The sequence below is a fragment of the Crocodylus porosus genome, unplaced genomic scaffold (assembly GCF_001723895.1).
Source record: "Crocodylus porosus isolate Cpor-Errol unplaced genomic scaffold, CroPor_comp1, whole genome shotgun sequence".
Taxonomy (NCBI): domain Eukaryota; kingdom Metazoa; phylum Chordata; order Crocodylia; family Crocodylidae; genus Crocodylus; species Crocodylus porosus.
The window spans coordinates 12,354,405-12,373,383 of NW_017728912.1; the positions used below are offsets into that span (position 1 = coordinate 12,354,405).

The window sequence follows — 18,979 nt, forward strand, 5'->3', positions numbered from 1 at the left end:
CCTTACAGAAAAGAAAATGTTAGTTCCTCAGAGGGAGCCAGCAACGTTAGCATGGTGTGGCAGCCCAGCAGGGTGCAGAACAAGAGGAAGGGGCTGTCTGCTCAGAGTTGACGGTTAGGGATGGGGGCTACATGACTAATAGCTCTTGCAACCAGTCAGTGGCAAGGGGTGGGGCCATATGATAGGCAGCACCTGTAGCCAATCAGTGGTGAAGGGTGGGGCCATAGGAGCCCCTTGGCCAGGAGGCATGAAGTGACTGCCTGAGCCAATGTTTTGCCCACAAAACTAGGGGGCAGTCCCCGCAAATTAAATAGGTCCTTACCTATGACTTAGATGATTAACCACTAGCTCATTAACAAACATCATTACTTATGTGATGGATTCCATACTCCTATTCAGTCCCTTTTTGTCACTCTGTAGATCCTACCTACTGGATGGTAAATCCCTGCTAGTCTAAGTGAGCCAGCATGAACCCTGCACCAGTCCATTTACCACTGTTCCTCTGTCACTGGGGAGTGTCTGAGAGAAGGAGTGTGCATAAGGAGCTGCACTCTGCCTATGCTCCACACCCCACTCCCACAACACCAAACAGAGCTCAGGCACTGGAGTGAATCAAGCTTTGTAGATCAAGCATGAATTTATGAAAAGGCCTTACTCAGGGAAGTTCCCCGTGAGTTCACTGAGAGTCCAGATTAACCTCAATGCTTGCATAATGGCCAGCCAAAACTAAGCAAGGACCTTATGGTTTTTTCCTATAGATATCACACACATGTATGTGTTTGCAAACTCTTTGGACATAAATTTATTTTAACAGATGCTAGCTCAAGTGGGGAGCCTTGCCTTCACCTCAGAAGAGTAACGCCTCCAAAAATATAACATGCAGTGCATATGGAGATGAAAGGAGCTTGGAAGCCATTAGACTGTTTACTCCATAAAGTATTCAAGAGTCTGAGGATAAAATGAGACTCAAGGTAGCACTTCTAAGAGGTGCAGCATAGAACTAACAGTGTAGGGGACTGTAATGATTTGAGCTACCCTTATGTCCTAATCTCGCACTGTAAATGGGAGCTTGGAGACTTATGTAAGTTGTGACTGCCTCTTTGGGCTGCCTATAAACTATATGCTACATGCTGTAGTCTTAGCACTGGCTCTTGTGGATCTGCATCTAATTATCTTTAAGGATCTGGGCCCCAGGAGTGTAAGCCCTGCTGATTTATACTAAACATAGAGTGTAATTGCAGTGTGTTGGAGCAGACTCAATTTAATCGAGTCTGCTGGAGCATAGTAATTACTGTGCTCCAGCATACTCCAGTGTCACGTGTATCAGCATCCTTGTGCTGAAAAATGGTGGTGGGGTGCTTTAAACTAAAGTTGGTTTGATGAGTTTTAGTTCTAAGTGCCCCACTGCCATTTTTCAGCATGACAACACTGATACACATGCTGCTCCAGATGTTTTAATTTGTGTGGCTCAGACCTGCGCTAATTAAAGCACCCCAGCTTCCCAGAGCATGTCTATAAACACTAAGTTCCTAGTTATCTGCACCACTTTTGAAAATGGATGCAAAGTCCAGATGCACAAAGGTAGTTAGGTACCTAACTCCTGTTGATTTTAATGGGAATAAGGTGACTAATGGGAGGTAGGTACCTAAATATCTTTGGAATCTGGCCCTTCAGCTCCTCTGTTTCTTTCTGTGCTTTTATACCTCAGGGGTGTTGATTTTTAGGACCTCCGTCCCCAAGGAATCATGGAGCCTATATACACGTGCATTCTCAACAGCACCCAGGTCCACAAGAAGATATAAATGGAACTCACCAGTAGCTGTCATACAGCTTCCTTATCCTTTCACCTCTCAACCAAATTATGTAGTCCCATCCAAAGGAAGGATGCAGAAAACAGGAGTAGGACAGCAAATACATATAAGGGATGGCATTTAGAGAATGGAGATACATTAACTAATTCATGCTTCTCTTATATGAACCTAGGGCCTCATTTTATGGAGACAGATTGTACTTAGCCACAAATACCATGCAACAGATAGAGTAGAATTAGGTTACTTACCTAATTCTCAACAATTAGGTTTGATATTAGTTTCTTAAACTGGATTGTGGGAAAACTACATGTTCTCTTATTTTAAAGTCACCTACCAAAAAACAGAGCCGAGTTGGAGATTCAGATCATTAAAGCTTTAATTGGAGGGTCTGTGCTATGCTTGTTGGTTTAGGACAAAATTCATGCTCTCATATTGGTTTTTCTAATATTTTTGGTGGGAATTTATGATTAAAACATTGGTATTCTCAAGCAAGTTGTCCATTTAGGTGGGGGGGTTTTTAAAGCTTCTGAAGGAGCAGAAGTCCTAATAATTCTCAGTGAGACTTGCTCTTCCAAATGCAGATTTGGATCTGAACTATTGCAAGGATAAAAGTTATCCCCTAACATTTTGCTCAGACAGCAAGCAGAAATCTTCATCTATACCTGCAGCAGTCCACTTTAGAGAACAGATAAGGAGCCCTAGGAACGGAAGAGAAGGAACATGTTCCATTGGTGGAGGAAGACAGGCCAGGCCTCCCTAAGGTTGGCAAGATCAAGACCACTGCCACCAAGAAGCAGCAGTGGGTGGAGGCTTTCCTTTGAGGGGGACAGAGGCACCCATCTGCTGGCCTAACTTGTTGTTTTAGGAGATCTGATGCTTGCTCCAAACCCAGATCCAAGATGTCACAGAAGGATTACTGAAACTCATCTGGCCCTCTGCAAGCTGCTCATCTGTGGGCACCAGTGATACTGCCTGGGGAAATTGATTACAGGGATCTGGGTGTAAGGGTGAAAGGGAGAGGGGCTCAGATGATATTTTTCTTGATCTTTCCGGTCAAGGGAAAAGGGCCTGGGCAAGAGTGGATGCATCTTACAGATCAAAGCATGTCTGCACAGATGGTGTCACCAGAAGGACTTTGGTTTCTTTGACCATGGGATGTTGTTTGAAGGAGGAAGAGATGGGATCCATGTGACTAAGAAAGGAAAGAGCATCTTTGCAGATAGGCTTGCTGGAAGAGGGCTATAAACTAGGTTGCCAGGGGATGGAGACCAAAGCCCTGAGGCAAGAGGCAAAATGGGTGACCTGGAAGAAGCACGAACAGGACAGGGCAACAAGACAGGCGTTCTCATTCTTTTTGAGAAAGTAGGGCAATCAGTTACCTCAGGTGCCTGTACATGAATGCACAGAACCAGGGAAACAAGCAGGGAAGAATTGGAAGTTCTCACAGTCATGGAATTATGACATGATTGGAATAACAGATAGAGCTTGCATTACTGGAGCACTGTCATGAATAGGTATAGACTGTTTAGGGAGGACAAGCAGGGGAGAAGAGGAGTTGCACTTTATGTAGAAGTGTCATATGATTGCTCAGAGCTCCAGTATGAAATTGGAGATAGGCCTGTTGAAAGTCTCTGGGCTAGGGTCAGAGGAGAGAGCAACAAGGGTGATGTTCTGCTATAGACCACCAGACCAAGTGAGGTGGATGAGGCTTTCTTCAAACAGCTAACAAGTTTCCTGATTGCAGGCCTCAGTCCCCCTTACCTGCTGGGAAGGCAATGTAACAGCACATGGGCAATCCATGACGTTTTTGGAGAGTGTTGGGGATAACTTCCTGGTACAGGTATTGGAGAGGCCAACTAGGAGCTGTGCTCTTCTTGACCTGTTGCTCACAAACAAGGAAGAATTGGTGGAGAATAGTAATGGATGGCTACTTGTGCAGCAGTGACCATGAGATGATTCAGTTCAGGATCATGAGGAAAGGAGGGAAGGAGAGCAGCACAGTATAGATCCTGGACTTCAGAAAAGGAGTTCCCTGATGGAGTCAAAGTCTCATGGGCAGGATCTCCTGGAAAACATGTGATGGGCATGAGTGCAGGACAGTTGGTTGCATTTTAAAGAAACCTTACTGAAGGTGAGGAAGATGAGCAGGTATGGCAGAAGACCAGTTGGGGTGCTCAAGGAGTTGGCTGATGTGATTACAGAGCTGCTGGCCATTAGTTTTGAAGATTCATTGCAGTTGTGGGGGGGCCCCCCTCAGATGATTGGAAAAGGGCAAGTATAAATGCCCATCTTTAGGAAAAGGAAGGAGGATCAAGGGAACTACAGACTAGTCAGCTTTACCTCAGACCCTGGAAAAATCATGGAGTAGGTCCTCAAGGAATCCCTAAGCACTTGTAGGAGAAGAAGGTGATTAGAAACAGTCAGCATGGAATTTACCAAGGGCAAGTCATATCTGACCAACCTGATTGCCTTCTGTGATGAGATTACTGGCTCTGTGGATGTGGGGAGATTAGTGAACGCAACATGCCTGGACTTTAGCAAGGCTTTGGATACAGTCTCCCACAACATTCTTGCAAGCAAGCTAAGGAAGTATGGGTTGGATGGATGGACTGTAAGGTGGATAGAAAACTGACTGGATCATCAAGCTCGGGGTAGTCAGTGGCTTGATGTCTAATTGGCAGCCGGTATCAAGTGGAATGCCCCAGGGGTCAGTTCTGGAGCCATTTTTGTTCACTATTTTCATCAGTGACCTGGAAGATGGGATAGCATGCACCCTCAGCAAGTTTGCATATGGCACCAAACTGGTGGAGTAGTAGATATGCTGGAGGGTAAGGCTAGGATTCAGAGAGATCTCAACAAATTGAAAAACTTGACCAAAAGAAATCTCATGAGGTTCATTAAGGACAAGTGCAAAGTCCTGCACTTGGGATGGAACAGTCCCATGCACTGCTACAGGCTGGGGGCTGACTGGCTAAGCAGCAGCTCTGTAGAAAAGGACCCGAGGGTTATAGTGGACAATAAGATGCATGTGAGCCAAGTGTGCCCTCATTGCCAAGAAAGCTAATGGTCTACTGGGCTGCATTAATAGGAGTGCTACCAGGAGGTCGAGGGAAGCAATTCCTCTCCTCTATTCAGCACTGGTGAGGGCAGATCTTGAGTATTGCATCCAGTTTTGGGCCCCCCACTACAGAAAGAAAATTGGAGAGAGTCCAGCAAAGACAACAGAAATGGTTAGGGGCTAGGACACATGATTTCTGAAGAGAGACTGAGGGAACTGGGCTTATTTAGTCTGGAGAAGAAAGCTGTTATTAAATTCTGCCAATCTTCTCAACTACCTCAAGAAGGGGGAGGGTTCAAAAGATGACAGAGCTAGACTGTTCTCAGTGGTGACCAATGACAGAACAAGAAGTAATGGTCTCAAGTTTCAGCAAAAAAAGTTTAGATTAGATGTTAGGAAAAGCTCTCTCAGTAGGAGGGTAGTAAAACACTGGAACAGGTTACCCAGAGAGATTGTGGACTCTCCATCTTTGGAAGTTTTTAAGGTTTAGTAACACAAAGTTTTGGCTGGGATGATTTAACTGAGGATGGTCCTGCTTTGAGCAGGGGGTTGGACTAGATGACATCCTGAGGTCCCTTTCAACTCTCACTTTCTGTGATTATCAGGAATATTATACTCTATGACTCCATTTTATGTTTAAGCTAAATGGTCTGGAGATCTTTTTTTTCCCCCTATGACAGAGGTTTTCTCCACCTGAAAAAAGCAAGTCTCTTTCAGATGGAATAAGAGGATTTACAAAAAGACTCTTTCTGTTCTCCTTTTTTCTGCTTCTGCATCCTTTAAGTTTGCAGTGGTGTCACAGGGTGGCACTTGCAAGCGGCTGTGAGCTCGGTAGTGCTCCCTGCCATGTCAGTTAAGGTGATCCAGCACCCTCAGCTCGCCCGCCACGTCTTTGCTGTTATAAAGTTCAGTATGGGAGGCTGCCTACTTTCACCTTAGACACCGCGCTGGTGTTACCTCCGTTCCCACTGGGGTGCTCCAACACCCCCAGCCTTATGGGCAATGCGTGCCTCCTACCTCCCCTTCAGCACGCCCCAAGCCTCGCAGTTGTCCCTGAACGTTATTAGGTCCCTCGCCCTCTAATGCCCTCTCTGGTGCCCCTGGGCTCGTCACGCCCTGGTGCCCCTCTCTGACACCCTTGGGTTTGCTACGCACCTGGCACCCCTGGGCTTGTCACGCCCTGACGCCCCTCTCAGGCGTTCCTCGACTTATTACATACCTGGTGCCCCCTTACCGGCGCCTCTGGGCTGGTCCTACTACCCGCACCCCTTTACTGGCGCCCTTTGGGCTCATCCCGTAACCTGCACCCCTCTACCGGCACTTCTGGGCTAGTCACAGCCTGTGCCCCTCTATCAGGGTCCCTGGGCTTGCCTTGCCCAGGCAACTCCCCACTGGGGCCTGTCTTGTGCTCTCCATGCTCCTTGCCCTCTCGCCCCCCTCTGGGGCCTATGCTGCACTGCCCATGCTCCTGGCCCCTTCTGGGGCCCCTGGGCTTGTCCATACCCCAGTTGGGGCTCAGGTGGCCGCAGCCATGCCTGGCCCCCTGGACCACCATCTGGGTCACTTGCCCTACTAGGGCTTCTCCCCAACTCACCCCAGAGGGCAGGGGTCAACACCCCCCCCCCGCAAACACACGCCTCACTGGCACCAACAGCCATGCCTGCCCAGCACCACTCGCTGTGCCCCACTGGGCACCAGGAACCCCCAGATTATTGGGGAGCTCCCGTGAGGCCTCCTCACACCTCTACAGCCTCACCCAGTCCTCTGGTCTAACAATAACTCAACCACAAGCCAAACAGCTTCCACATAAACAACAAGGAGCCTCCAGGCTCATAGCAGAAACTTCAAGCCACCCTGGCTCCCAACCACACCTCGGTTAGGGTTTGCACTCTCCCGCATCATTGCAGCCAGTCAGCATGTTCAGGCTCCAACCCTTGACTCAGCCTGCTCAGCTCTCCCACAGAGCTCCTGCTCCAGCAGCTGCCAGAAGAAAACTACTCACTTAGCTCTGGCCTGGGCTGTTTATAAAGGCCTGGCCCTGCCACCTTCTGGCCACATGACCTGCCTGGTTGCCCCAGCAACTGGCACCTGAGCTGCCATGATAATTGGCAGCTGTCCTTAATTTCTCTCTGGATAGGAGGCACCCTAGTGCCCCCATGACAAGTGGCAACTTTATAAAATGTTTCTGAGGTATTTTAAGTGTGTTGCAAGACTCCAGAATTTTGTTGGAAATGGACCTACAAACAACTTGTGGAAACTTTGAGAACAATCTATTTAGAGTATTTGGCCTACAAGATCATGCATTACATTTACTTCAATTCTCCCTGTTTTTATTAATAGCAACATTTACATGAAAACAAAATCTATGTTTTTAAGAAACCATCAACTGTTGTGGCTTATTCACTGCTGAAAGTCATATCCCCTATTCATTACATCACAGTTGCTATGGAAATTATTAGTTTTCTAAACAGGGAAAATAGTTTCCTAAATAGGAAGCTGAAAATATGAAATCTACAAGACTGTCCCATACCATCTATAGAGTGTAATGCTAGATCAGATCTTTCTCCCTAGGATGAAATCAGTGCGTCTCCCAGTGAATTCTCATTCATTGCTGTTGCACATTATTTTTTATTATACTGTGTTGCATTATTTGTATTGTAGTAGGGCCTTAAGTTTCCATTTAATCAGAGATCAAAGCCTTTTGGCACAGATCCCATACTCTTCCATCAATTACAACATTCTTATCAATCCAATGAGAATATTATCTGGTCCTGGCAGAATTTCCAAAAACAAGGCATAATCTGGCAAAAAAAACCCCCAAACCCATGGCTTTTATGTACAGGCAGTTTTGACACTTTTCTATGTAGAGAACCTTCATGATTCTAGCAACTTAGTCTACCTATAGATGCAAAAACCATTTTGTTTTCCAAGTTGCTACAGATTATAGCAGAGAAGATGTACATGAAGTGGCACATGGAAACTCTTATGATATTTCTTGTTGATTTTTTCCTTAATCTGAAACAAGTAATTTTCAACTGAAAGTGTAGATTGCTAAACTTTTGGGAACCTTCTTAGTTGAGAATCTTCTTAGTTGGGAACAAACAAATCCTTAGTTCAATACCAGGTCTTAAAGTAGCTGTTGATAACACCCACTGTTGAAATAGCTGCAAAATAGTTTCCATTGTTATCCAATACTTGTAACCTATGCACTGCTCTGCAATAGCTGAGGATCTGGCCTCACAACTGCGCATAATAAGTAACAGAAAGGTAGGAGTCCAAATGTTAGTTTCATTTCTACCTGTGCAAATTTTAAAATAATTCTATCGAAGCAAAAACCCCCACCATCTTCCAATAGTGATATATGTTGAGGATGTTGCACAAAACAGTATTTGCTATTCCTGTTTTAGTTGTTAAATATGTTACTTCATACCATATTTACCTGAATCCAAGATGAGTTTGAACTTAAGACAACCCTCCAATAATGAGATTCTGTACATGGAAAAGATATACATTTGTTGTTATTTTCCATGTATAGAATATAATTATTTGAGGGTCTTGAATTCATCCCCTACCTTTGTAGCAATAGGTGACAGACAGTGGGGGAGGGAGGGAGCAGGTGATGTAGAAGTCAAGCAGCCTAACCCCTGACCTCTAGTACCTGCCTTCCTGCTCCACATACTGCTTGCCCTCTGGATTCAGTTCCACACAGAGCACATGGTTGTTTTGGCACCAGCTCCAGCCAAGTGGAGCTGAAGCCCAAGCCAGAGCTGCTGCCACCCTTACTGCTGCTGCTACCAGCTGAGCTGGGGCCAAGGCAACTGCATACTTCATGCCCTGGGCTAGAGTGGGGCTGGAGCCCTGTCAGAGCCAGAGGGTAAGTGGCAGTGGGGTGTGGGCAGAAGGGCAGAGGCAGTGATGTCAGGGGAGCAGGCAGCAACTGTGGCTCCAACTCCAGGTGCAGCACCTGCCTGCCTCCTGAAGCACCGTGTACTCAGATCCAAGATGAGGAACTTTATTCCACCCCACAAGGTTAAATGGGGAAGAAAACCTAGTCCTGGATTCAAGTAAATCGGGTATGTGAACTATCTATATCAGGTGTGCTCTAGATTTTGTTCCTGCAGGCTGGGTGAGGCCCAACACCACCACCCCCGTGCACCAAGATCAGGCCCTTGTGCCCTATGCCATCTTTGCCTGGCAGGGAATCAGGCTCTGGGGCCCTACCAGGCTGGGATCCAATTCCAGGGCATTGCACTGCCTCTGGCCAGCTCCAGCATGCCAGGATTGCACTTAATGAGTCCCACACTCTCCCTGCTTAGCTGGGACTAGTCCCAGCACTATATCCCCTGGTCAGTGCCTGGACCCCAGGATTGTGCTCATGTCTCCCCTGCCCAGCCCATGCATGCAAAGATCAGGCCCTGCACCATCATACGTGCCTGATCTAGTGCAAAAGCCATGGCCCACAGGACTCCCATGGATCTGTAGGGAGCTCCATGAGCTGGATGACACAGTACTGGGGACTACATTTGGCCCTTGGGCTGGGGGTTAAGCACCTCTAATCCAGAGCATATAATGCACAGTATGGTAAAAGCTGTAATTTTAAATTTTGTAATGGTGTTTTTTTGCTTGTGTGTGTGATGTAGATTGATTGAACAATTGATAGATATAATCATACAAGCAAACTATATAAATATATATAAATTATTTTAATTTTTTTGCATTTGATCCAGCATGTTTGCCTTCACAGTCCAAAAGCTTAGAGACTCACACACACACACAATTCTATTCATATTCCTAAACAAAATGAGTAGAGTCTGCGATAACAAATACAGCTGTTTGTTTTGTATTAATAAGTAATCTGAATTTAGGAATTGATCCAAACCCAACTTTAGCTTTTCAGTGACTTTGTTATACTTTGGGTCAGGTTGTAATAGGAGAAACCATATCTTTGTAGAATCAGAATTTTGATTTGAACTTTTATCCTGAATGCTAAGTATTTTTACTTGGCTCACTTTTTTTTTTTAGCTTTCCGGTTCTGGTTCAAATAAGGAAGTGCAAATTCTGTGTACCACTATCCTGACATTCATAAATGTTCTTTTGGCATGGTTACAAAAATCTAATTAGCCTCTAAAGGACAAATTGTCTTTAGGGATTAAATCAATCTGAAGTACTATTAATAATAAAAGTCAAGTTGAAAACTACTTTCTAGAATTTTGCAAAATAAGCCAGCCTGTACAGACCTATATTTCTACTTTTCATAGATCTCCACAAAACAACATGTACCACTGTAGTATTTATTCAGGAGCACAGTAATATAATTCTAGTAAACTTTGGGGTAGTATGTGCAGTAATTACCTTAAATGCATTTTTTGTTTTCTATAATATAAAAATGTAGAGATATTTGTGTCCTTTCATATAACAAAGTAGCATTTTGCCTATTTCTGTGTATTTTTTGCTTACTTCCTGTGTCCTGTTGTAGGTGTGTGTCAGCTTGTGAATAAGATGGAAGAAAACTCAGGTAAAATCAAGGCTTTCAATAGAAATGATGAGCAGTTTTTGGAAGCTTTTGTTATCTTTTGTGGTTTGGGGATCCAGAATACCCAAATGTATGAAGTTGTGGAGAGAGCCATGGCCAAGCAGATGGTGACATTAGAGGTGAGCCCAAAATCTAGGCAGCCCTTATTTGGCTTCATACATAGTATAAATAATATATGAACAGAATTTGGCCCAGTCTTTTGTACCGGGGTGGTACTGATTTGCTTCTTGTTTCTGCATTTGCCTGCATAGTATTTTATTTGTTGTTGTATTTTAACTGCACTCCTGGGGTTTAGTGGTGAACATGAACACAGCATTCCCTTAACATTAGGCTGGACATTGGGTACAGAGATCAGCATAGCTGGTTTGTCCTATTACGTAGAAGGAGGAAATGGTTTGGAGGATTAGGGGCTTCCTCTTCTTGTCTGAGGTTTTCTGTGATGATTTTGGCTCAATCTGTTAGACAAACCAGCATGGAGAGTAACAGCAGCATTACTGTAGGCTTTCTGCAACTTCCTCTGCCTACATCAAACCATATCAGGCACGAACGTCATCTGGTCATAGCCTTTGAATTGGTTACTGTTAACTGTAATGACCAGGGTATTAAAAGGAAGCTCTAGCCTAAGATGCTAAACTGCTTGGAAGATAACTGTAAGCCAGAAAGTTAAATGTGATAGACTGATATTCAATGTGTAATAGTATCTTTGCAAAATTTGTAAACTGTGGAATATGTAGCCTCAAAAGGAAACATGATGGCTCTCTTGTTAACTTGGACCTAAGCATTTTAAATTGTGCAGATAAGAACAGTGCCATCAAAGCAGTGGCAGAGATCTTTAAAAGTAGGATCTGACCACTTATTTACATCATAAGTTAGTACTCCACTCTTTTTTATCATCTAAAAATAAAATTTCTTTAGAGATAGAGTTTACTATATGATGAAAACATTTTCTCATTAAAAACTGAAAATATTTTGTTGCGTGTATATGTATGTCCATATATGCAACAAATTTCGTACGTCTCCAACCCTGTAACATTTTCGTCTTTTATTCTCTGGACTAAAAAATTAGCATGAGTTTATTTTGTTAATTTAAAACAAAAATATTTTCTCTCAGACTGTTCTGCCAAGTTTTTATCCAGGGCAGAATTTTCTTTTTTGTCTAAGTTACAAACTCCTGAAAGTAAGGTCTTATTATGACAGCAGTGTCAGGCTTGTAATTATAGCTGTTCCATGAGCTATGTGTATGTCAGATCAGGACATGAACATGTTCCACAGAGATAAGGAAAAGAAAAGAAAATCAGAGCTCTTTGCCCAAAACTTGTTTAAGTTTTCTTCTTTGGTTGGCTATATCAAGCCTTCACGCATTGGGAGAATGGTAAATTACATATATCAGCCCTGATTCTTTGATGCATTGTGAATGTGTACATGTCTGTGCCTGTGCAGAGCTCCGTTAAAGTCAGTGGATCTTTGCAAAGGTACAAGTTTTGTCCAAATATGGTGCATCACAAAATTGGAATTGCAGTCTGAAATCTTTGTGTTTTAAAGTAACCCCAGTAATTTGGTTGTTCTTACATTGCATGCTTTCATTTGTACTCAAGGCTCTTTCTTTCCTTCTTCTGTAGATCCTCTCGTATCATGCTTCAGCTGCTGAAGAAGAAACGAGGGAGCTGCAGGTAACAGCGGTAATTGATTTTTTTTTTTTACTATTATTTATAAATTATTCTGTTAATGTAATGAAGACTGACTCCTTTATGAGGACATGACTGATAAACATGCCAGGTGTGTTTAAAAAAAAAAAAAAGCTTTAGTTGCTTGGAGGAGTCTTAGTTACTACGAAAGCAGGGTTGTTGCTGCATTGGTACATCATGGAACAGGAAAATGCCACTGTGAGTCATGAGCGATGTAGTCTTGCTAGAAAGATTGGATCATAGGGAGAACAGAAGCATGACAGACTTTGAACAGAGGTTCTCAGTTTAGGCAGGCATGATGATTAACATCAGACTAACCCACACAGTGTTCTTGTAACTCGGAATAAAAAATTGGGAATGTTGAGAACTCTTCCTTCGGTGAAAAGTTTTATTGTTTTGACTCTGTACAAATTAGGGTGAAAACAAATTGAAACATCAGGATTTCCATAACAGAAATACCATTCTTCAATCATAGTACTGCAGATACCATTTCTACTGAAATCCCTACCTTTGTTCATTGTGTGATTATTTTATTTTTTGTGTGGTTGTTGGTTAGTTTTAAGTTAGAACCACTTTCCTGATGAATGAGTATTTGTGTGATACTGTGATTAAGATACTCTTCCCCAAGAGAAATTATCCTGTGGCTTCAGGCCTGGGTCCAGCCATTTTTCATTCTTTTTTTCCCTCTTGCACTTCTGTTGCTACTTCCCACTGTTTGTCATGTGTTTTTATTTTGTGGGGGTTTTTTGTTTGTTTGTTTTCTTGGAGAACTCAATCACCACATTCTTCATTATCAAATTGAACCCCATGATACTTCCATCATTAGATATACTTTTTGGACCTTGACCTGTTGTGTCTGGTATTTCAGCACTGTGTGTAAAGTGCTTTGAGAATGTCTGATATAAAAATGCTATGGAAGTGCAGTATTTTGTTACTGTGATAGCAAATATTTCATACTGTGGTATGTCTTTTGACTTCATGGAACATTTTAATGTCAAGGGATTCTGTTGCCTCTAGAGCTTCCATGTTCAGTATGCTGCTCAGTTAATTTTGTGTGTGCTTTGTATTTTGCTCCCATCTTTGCAAGTGCCTTGGTTAATGTTTAGTTTACCACTCAATACCTAGCTCCCACGCAGCTCAAATTTTTGTTTGGATTCATTTCTTGCTAGCTCCCGTCTCTGAGTTCCAGGATAAATTTGAGGTTGATATTGGAAATTGCAGTCAAAAGATTGTAAAAAACTAAATTTAGAAATCCTTTACAGACTTGCATAATAAAACAATGTTACAGCTAGATTTGGCCCCTGGATTTATAAAGATACCCCTTATTGACTTCATCAAGAACTTGTGTTTTGTATGTACATGAGTTTGACATTTACATCACTATGGTCTCATACATGTTATCCTACAGAACACAGAATAATAATGGATGAAGTAGCATATGCTAATAGACTGTTTAGCAGCAAGGCTGTCAGTGGCCAGTACTCCCCCAGCCGTCTGGTGACTGACCCAGAATTCAGACATCACTAATCCACTGCTCTCCCTACCTTGAGACTGGAAGGCCATGAAGAACATAGTGGTTAGTTTGTCCCTCTGTCTGTCAACCCCTTTGTTAGAGTTTCTGCTTTTCAGAACAGAACTTTCTTTCTGCTCTGTTGTATCTTTCACCATTCTGAGTTTAAATACTTTTGGGAAAAAAATCACTCCTTATGTTGTTTTTAATATCTTGAAAAGAACCCCAACCAAATCAGCAGACTTCTACTATCGATCGTGACTGCATATTTATTATGTTATGATTTGTGCTAAAAAGAGAGGTTTCTGCTTTCTATACCATATGCTGGTGCTTTCTATACGTTAAAAATATAATCCAGCCATCCAAACAAAAATTGATACAGCAGCCTCCCCAGAGTTCCAAATGAAAAATATGAAACACCGCAACCATAGGCCCTAGCCCACAGAGCTTTCACCTTCTTTCAAAAACCTGGAGAAAAAGATGAGATTTGCAGCATACTCTGGAAATCAGCAGAAAAACCAGGGTGAGGGTTGACTTCAGTGTACAAAGCCTTTGTAAACCAAGTCGGGGGTAGATAGGAAATGAGCCTCTTTGCTACTGACGCCAACTATGTCAGCCTCATACTGAGAAAGAAATGGTCTCTCTCTTCTAAGCTGATTGGAAATACCTTAAGGCTCTTTAGAGTGAAATGTGCATCAGTCCAAAAGGAAAGAAATTGTGAAAATATTTTGGAAATGTATCCTCCAGAAGATGAAGGCAATGATGATCACAATAACTAGAACTACAATCAAAATAAATTGCCTCAGTCTTCTGCCCAGACATAAACTGGGCAAATAAGCTATCCTAGTCATTACATGATTGTCTGACAGCATCTGGAGTGTCTAATAATGCCCCAGATCATTAACTTGGAAAAACAAATGGTGTGTTCACAAAGGCAAAGGGGCAGGTATGCCGCTTGTCATGTCTTCCAGTTGGTTCCCCTCCAACCAGCATCACTTCTATTTGAGCAAAATTGAGCTTCCTTCAGCTAATCATCATCTATGCCTAAAACCCTCCCAAGCACCTTTGTAAAGAGCAGGCTGTCACTCAGTATACTGAAAACTCAGCAGCCCAAGCTTCATCATTAATTCTTCCTATTGACTCATCTACACATTGAACAAGAAGAAGCACGAGAGAGAGCTCTGTGAAATACTGCATAAGACATTCCTTGTCACTGAAGATTTCCTTGAAAATAACTGCATGCGGGACCTTTCAGGAAAGAGTCACCCATTAAAGGGCGAGTCCCATCAGTAAGTACTCTTTAATTTTTGCACGCAAATAGTATCATGATTAGCATAACAAAGGCAGCTGAGGGATCAGTGTGGACACTTGGTATTTGTCACTTAGTTCATCTGCCCAAACAAACAGTTTCTGTGCTCTGCATGTAAACAGGTCAGTGATCAAGTTCAGGAGATCTGGAAGTCCTAGAAGCTCAGACTTGCCTGCTCACGACTTTTCCTCAGAATCTTAAACAAAAATGACAAGAATAGATACTGGTCAGCCACTGCCAGGTTAACAGTATAGCAAATCAGGTGTGTGGTTGGAGGTGTGGGGAGGTGAACTGAGTGACACCCACACAACAGCTTCCTTAAGGGAAACTGGTAGCCTCTTCCCTCAGGAGAGGAAGCATTGCAGCCTTGACAGTAACCAGTCATGATAGATGCCGTTATTCCTCACTGGTTTTCAGCAGCAGGGGAAGACATAGGTCAAAAGTGCAAGTTGTGGTACATTATGTTTTCAGCAGCTCGTTTTCAATAGCATCACTTGGCCTAAATTTGGCCTCGGAAATCTGCTTGTTAGAGGTAAGATTCTCTAAATGTCAGAAATCTCTTCTTTAAAGCAAATTCTTCCCTTTCCCCCCAGAGATGATCCCCTTTAATTCTGTTGTCATTTTCTATGTCTTCCACAATAATAAAAGTCCTAATAAAAAGATGCAGGATTTCATTGTTGGATACATTTGTGCCAGTAGTATGTCATAGGAGATTTGTTAATCGAGCCTTAGCATATATTCATGCATGTGTCTGACATTGAATATTCATGTTTATTATCTTTGATTGAACCATTCCACTTCTTATAGGCCAGCCAGTAAGATGATGTATTGGAGATATAAACTTCTGCAATATGTCTAACCTGACAACTAGAACAGTCACTAAGTGGAGGTTTTAATCTAAAATGATTACAGATGGTTATTCAGAAATTAAATCTGGTCTTGCAGTCCATTATCTGATGTATGAATTTAAATTTTGTTCCCTAAAATTAGGATGAATACCAGTCTTACTATTTAAAACTCTATAGCCAGCATCTACCATTTCTATTGTATTTGGACACATTTTTGTTTGTTTATTTATGTTTTTAACAGCAGAGTGAAGCACTAGGAAATGTAAGAAAATTTTCCTGCTATCATATCTATCATATTTTTTGGAAGCCATCTGGTGTTTCTGTACATTCATGGCCTTAGCAGCTGCCTAGGAAAAATCAGGGTCAAACAACTCTCAAGATAAATAGTACATTTTTGTTTGGCTGGTAATCTATAGACCTAGTTTTAACTTTAATGTTGAATATCTGTTACTAAAACTTGTGTTTTTTTGTTAGGAATGTGTATTTCAGTCTATGGGTTAAAACAATTTTTCTGTTTTTAATTGTAATCTGTGTAAGATACTGACTGAGAAAACCATGGCATTAATGACTGCATTTGTAGTGTTCTTCTTAAAGACAAGCTGAAAGGTTAAGCATGTGTTTAGGTATTGTCTTGAAGAAGGTTTCTTTCTGAACTCAGGCATATGCTGTCACTGCCAGATATGCTTTTTGGTAGCCATTTTCATAGACCAACAAGTCTTTTGTGGTGGAATCCCTGGTCAAACTTCCAGGGCCTACTGCAGTACTTAAATAAATATAGTAAGCATTACTCACATAGTAAGCTTGTTACAGTGCAGTTATGCTCAGAAAGGGCATTAAAAGTAGGTACTCTTCTATGACAAGCTCTTTTGTAATTTTCCCATGGTACAAAAAAACAAAGCACAGTCAAATGGAAGAAATGGTCAGTTGGGAAGCTAGTGCTGGTTTTAAAAGATGTAGTGGTGTAGACTAGGAATCAAGATTAAAATGATAACAAGTGTCATAGCTTTCATGAAATAGAAAAGGGGAGAACAGTCTCTGGTGTTTCTGGGAACTGAAATTCAGGTCTGTAAGGTGTGTATAGCTGGAAGATTGGGGTTTCTATCTCTCAGTTTGAATGAAATGTACTCTTTTTCTATGTAGGCAGCAAAACCAGAAGCAAAAAAGATAAATTATAGAAGAGGTCAGGATATGAGCATGGGCAAACGTTCTTTTGAGCTCCCACTGTGTGCATCTACCCTTTTACCTCATGGAAGATCTGGTTATGAAAGTCTAGTGTTTACTTCACTTTATATAGATGTGGGGGGAGGTCAGCAGTGGTGTATCTAGGGGGAGGCGAGTGGGGCCTTAGCCCTGGGAACTGATTTAGAGGTACTACCAGTATGACCACTTCCTTCCAGGAGTCTTTGCCATGGCAGGTGCAGCTCTATGCCAGTAGTGTATCTGGAGGAGAGTGTGTGTAAAATGATGTCCCCTCTCCAACCCCAGTGAAGCTTTGCTATGGGAGGCCAAGTCCTGCACCGGAGAGTTCAGGGAAATGAACAGGACACTAGGAGCTGCCTCAGGGAGTCTTTGCTGCTGCCTGTTCCTCAGCTGCAGCTGCCCAAGCCCACACTACTACAGCAGCAACCGCAACAGTAGCATCTGCCACCAACTAAACAGAGCTTGGGAAAGTAAGACTCTGCTCTTCTCCCTGCATCTCCCCACTCCATTTCTCCCCATCACCACCTCTGCCCCAGGTGCTGAAAGAGCTTTCTGTACCTCTGAGGGTCAATACCCAGTGGCAGCGACAGTGATATAGTAAGACATTGCATTTGGCATTCTTAAAAACATGCAAGCAGACGGTCAGGGTTATATCCTGTCTACCCCTTTACACAGTCAGGATAATATCCTCCAATTTTAGTATGGCCCCAGACAAATTAAATGTCTTTCTGAAATGTCTTCTGTTTTACCGGGGACAAGAGCACAAGCTCCAGTGCAGAGAATCATAATATTCCACTGACTTTGGAATTACTATCCCACCTTCACCATCTTGAATGAATGAATGTAATCTCTGTTTTATCAGTACTTTGGAGGTGGAAGAACATGGTGATTTAATGAAAGCAAAATTAAACAGTGGCTCCTAGTTCATTAAATCATTGTATGTGTAGTTGAAAACACTAAAAATGCTACGGAAAGAGTATCAAACTCACTGTAGGCCCTAGAATTGACCACAGGGGTTCCTCCTGGGCTGGATTTGCAAGCCAGCAGCAATTTTAGTGGGGTCACATTCAGGTAGCAGTGTGGAGCTCCATTTAGGCAGCAGCACAAGTCCAGGTGGCTGCTGCTGATCACTACAGCTGTCTGGGTCCAGGGACCCCAAATTCCATGGTAGGCCATGCCCCCCAGCTTCTGTTGGATGAATGGTTCTGTAGGCTGAATCTGGCTTGTGAGAACATGTATAACACCCCAGCGTTACATCACTTGGAAGTTATTACGGCTAAAGTAAAAAAAACAGTCAAAAAACCTAAGGCTGAATTGATTCAATCTTTGCAGGTTAGCCTGAATTGCATAGCCTGAACCAATAAGCAAGTGAACTTTGGATTCTGGAAATGCAGTCGCATGTCTGCGATGGCCCAGACGAAAAGCCAAGGAGTCCTAAGGCATGCCTCCCTCCTTGGCTGGATCAGACAGCTTGGGCCAAGTTTAGTCCACGCAACCTGCGAAGTGGGGTTTGCTGAGGAGGTGCTAAGCATCTTGGGATGGTGGGGGACTATGAGTTAACTGGAGGGGATCTGGGACAGAAATTCAATCAAGTGATTTAGCCTGAATCAGTTCAGTCTGGGTACATACACAGAGTACTGACTTGGTGACAGTTAAGCTGACTTGACTTTTTTAAGCTGACTCATGATAATATAGCTCTGAGGTGTATAATTTTCCTCTGCATTTAAGTTGACTCTGTTTCATATACATGTGTATGCTCTGACAGTTGAGTCGTATTAGTCAAGTTGTCTTAGCTCACAAGATGGCTGCCACCATGTCAAGGAGCTGTACACGTGTACACTGCAACATGGCTTAACTTAAGTTGCCTTTGTATGTGTGTATGCGTCCATCTACGTTTATCTTAAACTGGTTTTGAAAGTAGTTTATGTGCACTGAACTTCTAGCCTAGGGACAAAAATTGCATATAAACTGGTATAAGTGATCAGAAACTGGTTCAGATGTGTAATACGACAAAAGTTCAGTGCA

General features: G+C 42.8%; 1 protein-coding gene across 4 annotated transcripts in view; it reads left to right on the forward strand.

Moving 5' to 3' along the window:
* PDE5A (phosphodiesterase 5A) overlaps nt 1–18,979 on the forward strand; it is a 97,707-nt gene that overhangs the window by 51,127 nt on the left and 27,601 nt on the right. For 3 of the 4 annotated variants that reach the window (XM_019534037.1, XM_019534039.1, XM_019534040.1), the window contains exons 10-11: nt 10,346–10,521; nt 12,022–12,081. In XM_019534037.1, coding sequence (XP_019389582.1) covers nt 10,346–10,521; nt 12,022–12,081 — 236 coding nt within the window. The remainder of the gene's footprint in view (nt 1–10,345; nt 10,522–12,021; nt 12,082–18,979) is intronic. The other variant, XM_019534038.1, reaches the window with a different exon arrangement.